General features: G+C 37.6%; 1 protein-coding gene across 1 annotated transcript in view; it reads left to right on the top strand.

The window, feature by feature from the left end:
* Positions 1 to 88: 88 nt before the first annotated feature.
* SLC40A1 (solute carrier family 40 (iron-regulated transporter), member 1) overlaps positions 89 to 5,782 on the top strand; it is a gene marked incomplete at its 5' end in the record, with an annotated part of 12,422 nt that continues 6,728 nt past the window's right edge. The window contains 3 exons of the mRNA XM_009872840.1: positions 89 to 156; positions 4,384 to 4,543; positions 5,381 to 5,496. Of these exons, the coding sequence (XP_009871142.1) occupies positions 89 to 156; positions 4,384 to 4,543; positions 5,381 to 5,496 (344 nt within the window). The remainder of the gene's footprint in view (positions 157 to 4,383; positions 4,544 to 5,380; positions 5,497 to 5,782) is intronic.

Genomic DNA, 5,782 nt, shown 5'->3' with positions numbered 1-5,782 from the left:
GGTTCCTCCACGGCGGTGAGGAGCAGCCGCCGGTATGTACCGATGTGCCAAAACCTCCTTTAGCCTTTGTTTCTTGTTTCTCGTTTAGGATCTGTGGTTGCGTATTTTACGTCCGCAAAGTTTCTTCTTTATCTCGGACATGCACTGTCCACTTGGGTAAGTAGAATACTGGCCTGGTAGAACTAGGATATTGTTAATCTAGCCCTGACTTGTCTGAACGTTGCTGGTGCTTTCAAGAAAATCCTCACAAAATAGCACACCACGACAAAGACAGAGGTCTTGTTTCAACACCTTGCTGTTAAAAAGTCTTCGTAATCTTTATATGATATGTTGTAGCAGATTCAGTTTTCGTTAGTGCATAGCCGTACACTGGTAGATGTCCTGAGGGCCTGGTTTTTTACGTATTTATGCTTTTAAGTAACTATGGATCCAATGAGACTCCTTGTAGACTAAGTTCTGAGGGAAGCGAAGTGCATAACAGAATGAAAGACAGTCTGTTGCAAGGTACATTTGAAGGACTTACATAGTTTATAGGCTTACTGATGGGAGCTACTCAATGTTTACAATGGACCAATTACTGCCACTCATTAGCAAACCTGTTAAGAGTGTCAGGTGTCTCTTCTGTAAAAATGCCTCCTGAAATGCTTTTCTTCTGTACTGAAAAAAAAAAAGCTTCACCAGCTTTTACTCACTTGGAAGGTACTAAAAAAATATTAAAATATGTGATAAAGATAGATGACCTCGTTCTATTCTATATAATAAAATTAAGAATATAGGTAGCTTATGATACAATCATAAGTATCCTTCCAGTGGCTTGATCCAAGAAGAAGTAGAAAGTTTCCTCTCTCAAATTCCCTGTTTTGTATTTAGTCTTGGATTTGGGCTGGTTTGATGTGTACTTTGTGTAGAATTGATCAGATGGCTTATACAAAGTAACAGGGCAGCTCCTGCTTTCACTAACCTAAAAGGTCATATGGATGTTTCTGTTGCGATGTTTTAGCAGTTATTAACGATACTGAAGGAGTTGAGTGGTGATGTTTCTGTTTGGTTCACTGCTTTTTAGAGGCCAGGCTCATTACCTGCAACTGTTTTTGTCAGGGATGCCCCCAAAGCATGTCACTGGTAATTTGGCGAAGGCTGGTTACTCCTCTCCAAGTGCTTCAGAGCTCAGAAGTGGGACTGCTCTCAGAGTACATGAGTAAAGGTGACACAGCGGGGTTTCAAACAGATTTTGCACCACAACAAACATTAGGCTGGAAGATGTCTGGCCAGCTGTTAAGCAATATTAATGATATATTCCTTGTTCCAGTGTGTTATGTTTTGTGCTGAGAATCCTGACTAAAAAACCCACTAAGCAACCAAGCCTGCTGAAACAACAGAAATACAGCTTATTTTGGCAGAACTGGGTGCAGGGCTGCATCTTTTCTATCTCCTAAGCTTTATTGTTCCTGTATACAGTCTAAAAGTATTTGCTAACGGGAACAATAAACAAGCACCCTAATCTAGCAACCTAGATCATCGTTGTTCTAAAATGGCTATGTCCACCATAAAAAACTGCTAGATACGTGGGTTTGCTGTAATTGAGAGAGCCAACTTGGTTTCTGTGTTACTAAACCATTCCTAGATACAGAGGGGAGCTGTAAATGATTAAATGTGTCACATCTCCACAGAAGTTCAGATTTGAACAAAGTCTAGACTGTGTCTCAGGCTCTTGTTCAGTAAAGCATTTGAGTGTATGCTTGGCCTCAGTCATCCTTACAGCCTGCATGGCCCTGCTGCAACGGAGTCTCAGGCTTTAGGCTATCACCTTTGTGTTTTTAATTCATTGTTGTCTATCACTCAGCAATAAAGAAGAAACAGAATGAAACTGGGTTTATCTTGTCGGTGCCAGGCCTGCAGCTTCCCAGCCTTATCTGCACCATGCAGATGCAGTAGCTTGGCTACTGCTTAACTTGCTGGTTTCAGTTCTAAGATGTTCAGTCTGAGATTGTTTTAAGGGTAATTATAACGACAGAAGAGCAAGAACCATCTTTAGAAGGATGATGAGGCTCAACAGCTGTTACTTATTTAAAATAGTTGAAATACATGCATTTTGAGATGTTTTAAAGTGGGATTACTTGATATATTTAGTCAAAGATTTGCCCATTTCTGAAGGCAGTATTTAGTGTTTAAATTTCAGTAGGGCCTAGCTTGAAGTTGTATACCTGTTTCAAGCCTCTGCAATTCACTACCATTGTTCGGTGACACTGGCTTATCTTGGCTTGCTCTTTGTGTTTTGTTTTTTTCCATTCTTTAGAGAAAGTCATGCTGCCAGGTTGGAACAGCTTTAGTTACCCCAGAAATCACCTGTGTGGTTAAGCCTGATCAAAATACTCTGAGTAGCTGTGTTGGGTAAGGTTGAACAGAGTTCACAAGCTCCTTAAATGAATTGTATAGCAAAATCTCGTTAGAGTTGAAGGAATCTTCTTGTGAATTTCAAGTGAGATCGAGTTTTTCCACTCTGACAGTAGTGGCTGGCACTGGCTTTCAAATAATTACACTTTTTTAAAAATGCCTTTTTCATCTTATCAGAAGCTGATAACTGAAGCATCTCTGCTTAAAGGAAAAAAAAAACCCCAAACTTTTGTTAATAAATTTTCATGTGAAAGTACTCTTAGCTATTTTTCTAGCTTAATAAACAGTAATCCAGCCTAATGAAAATTTAGTTAATCCACCTGCATGTATTTTAAGTGAAATAAGTACCTTTTTAAGTGAAGGAAGTACCTCAGGATATATTAAGTGAATGCTAGACTTGGGAAATCATATCCCTGTGGTTTCATTGCTGGCATACTTTCTATATGCTTCTACTAATCATGGAATAAAAGTGGAATATATTTTACAGAAGACTTTAGGTATCTCTGAAGAGTGAAAATTGGTTGATTGTATGCAAGAGGGCACTTCTTGGTTGATCGTGCTCGTATTTACATTTTTTCATTTCATAGTTAGAAATGATAGAAAATACCCAGAGTTTTTCCTTGAACAGCTGAAATTTTTCTTCCCACATAATTGGAAGGGTTTGGATTTTTTTTTTTCTGCCTATGGTTAAGGAAACAAATAAGAATGCTTACACATTACAATATTTGAAGAAACCTCCTTCAGAGAACTTCAGTAACATTAAAAGGTGAATTTTCTTTGTACAGTCTATACTACATTGAAGATTTTAATAAAACTTTGCTGTTATTTGGCTCTCCAAAGAGCATGCTTTTTGTATATCTCTTGGTTGCTGTGTTATATGGTGTGTTAGATTTGTCAAACCTTGATTTTTAAAAGTGTTTTTCTGTTACACCACCCCCCCACCCCAGCCCTTCAGAATATTTGAGGTCTTTAGAAATTTGTACTGTTTGCTGTATCTCATAGCAATTGCTTATTTAAGATAAGGCAGCAGAAGAAAATGGTTTCATGTTTGGTTTATAAAAGAGTACCATCAGGGATCCTTATTTTAAAAACTGTGTGGCCTAGAATGATTTGTATTCATCATCTGCTTTGTTACTGATTACATAGAGCATTTTCTGCCGTGCCTTTCTTGTAGTATGTTTAAAAATAGTGAGATGTTGGCAAGCCATGGGTCTGTTTGGTAGCAAACCTAAAACTGTTTTCAATAGTGTGAAAATCACTTGGACCCAGTATTTTAGGCTTTTACTTTTTTTTAACCCTTTAGTAAGTGATACCAGAACATCAACATTTTCTATTTTAGGCACTAGGTCAAAATAGTAGAACTTGGAATAGATTAAATGAGCTTTGATATTCTCCCTCAGTAATATGCCATTATTAAGTAATATGACATTATTAATAACAATTGAAGTCTGTTGACTTCAGAAACTTCAGTTAACATTTAGGACAGCACCTTCCTTGGTTTACCTATGTCTGTCTTGAATTGTTTTATGACTGGCTTTGGCTTGACAGGATCTTCTAGTTTTGAGCAGTATTTAAGCTTTGATCATCTATTTGCTCTATGCTGGAGAATTGATGTAAGCCTTCTGAAGCTTGTCAGATGTGGCTGGTAACAGACTTTGTCCTGTAGCATTTTAATACAAACTACCTGGGATTTTTGACGTGCAAGCTACAATGTGATGCTTGATTGGGATGGATTTTAGTGATACTGGCATAAAATCAATGGTCATGGGATGTAGTCACCACAAAAACCCCCAACCCCTAAAATTAAAAAGACCCAAAACCTCATAACAAAAAACCAGCCCCCAAACAAACTAGCAACACAAAAACCACCTCTCACCCCTGGATGTGTGACAAACTGACTTTTGTCAGGGCATTAGTAAAATAGTCAACCTGTGCGCCCACAAAGTGCGATTAGTAACCTTGTGCATGTACTCTCTGTTACTCTTAAAGGGAGATCGTATGTGGCATTTTGCTGTGTCTGTGTTCCTGGTTGAACTCTATGGAAACAGCTTACTCCTGACTGCGGTCTATGGACTGGTTGTGGCGGGATCAGTTCTTCTCCTGGGAGCAATTATTGGAGACTGGGTGGACAAGAACTCCAGGCTCAAAGGTTAGATGACTAGAGCAGGTTATTTACTTAAGGATGGATCCAATTAATGTAAAAAGATAAAGCTGATAGAGTTAAGTCAAATATGAGAATGAGGCTTGCTCAGGTTTTGGTGGGTTTTTTTTTTTTTTGGTTGTTTTCTATTTATTTTTGGGGGTGGAAGGGTAGTGTTTCAGAGTGGTAATGATTATACAAAGACAGTCTCACTGTGTGACCACTATTCAGGCCAAACCTGTAAAATATGTAGAGATGTGTGGAAATGCAAAAGCTAAAAAGCACACAACTTTAAGGACTATAGACCAAGTTCTTTAAAGCCTCATACTCAACATGCATTCGTGTCATTTGTTGTCTGCTATCATCTGCTGAAGTGTAAATACACACTGTATTTGCATTATATGTATTTTAAATATGTATGCTCTAGTTTCTTTTATAAATAACACAGCATCAAGTTCTTCATGTACATTTTTACTTTCCAAGAGTGTACAAAATAGTGTCGCTTCCATGGTATGCTGAAAATTAATTTTAAAGGCTCATGCTAACTCTTGGTTTTACCCCTTTAAAAATAGTGCCAGCTTTTCAACAGGTTTTTGAGTGAGAAAAGACCTATTTGGAGTGTAAATTGTTAAGAGCTACAAAGTTACATCAGGCATTAATTTATTTTCGTAAGACAATTGAAGATTCAAAATCTAACATGAAGTGTGCATTTACTACATACATTTTGAGGGGAGAATAGGAAAATAAAAATATTTAAAGAATCTGTGTGTGTTCTTTATTTATAACTTAAGCTTATAGTTAGCTCATTCTTATGTTCATAACTGTTTCTCTTTTGATTTAAAACAGTGGCCCAGACATCCTTGGTTGTACAGAATGCATCAGTCATCTTGTGTGGTATTATCCTGATGATTATCTTCTTGTTTAAGGCACAGCTTTTGACCTTATACCATGGATGGCTTCTTGTGAGTGCTTGAACTTGTTCATAAAGAATTAATTTAAAGGCTGGGTAGCGTGGGAGACAGATGATTTTTTATTTTTCTCTTTAATCTTTTTAGACATTACCAGGAACTAAAACTGGCAAATGAAACTTTGTGCTAGCTGGGTAAACAGTGTGATTGTTCTCTGTCAAGTACACTTGGTCTTTTTCTGTCTGAAGTGTAACACTAAAGTGTATGGGTACAAATGTAAATGTATCTTTTCTGGTTGTGCAGGGTACAAGCTGAGATGGCCCCTGCATCGTTTTTCTCA

The sequence above is a fragment of the Apaloderma vittatum genome, unplaced genomic scaffold, assembly GCF_000703405.1.
Source record: "Apaloderma vittatum isolate BGI_N311 unplaced genomic scaffold, ASM70340v1 scaffold41887, whole genome shotgun sequence".
In the NCBI taxonomy this organism is placed as follows: domain Eukaryota; kingdom Metazoa; phylum Chordata; class Aves; order Trogoniformes; family Trogonidae; genus Apaloderma; species Apaloderma vittatum.
The sequence above is the reverse complement of the archived record's forward strand: the minus strand, read 5'-3'. Positions and strand labels throughout refer to the sequence as shown.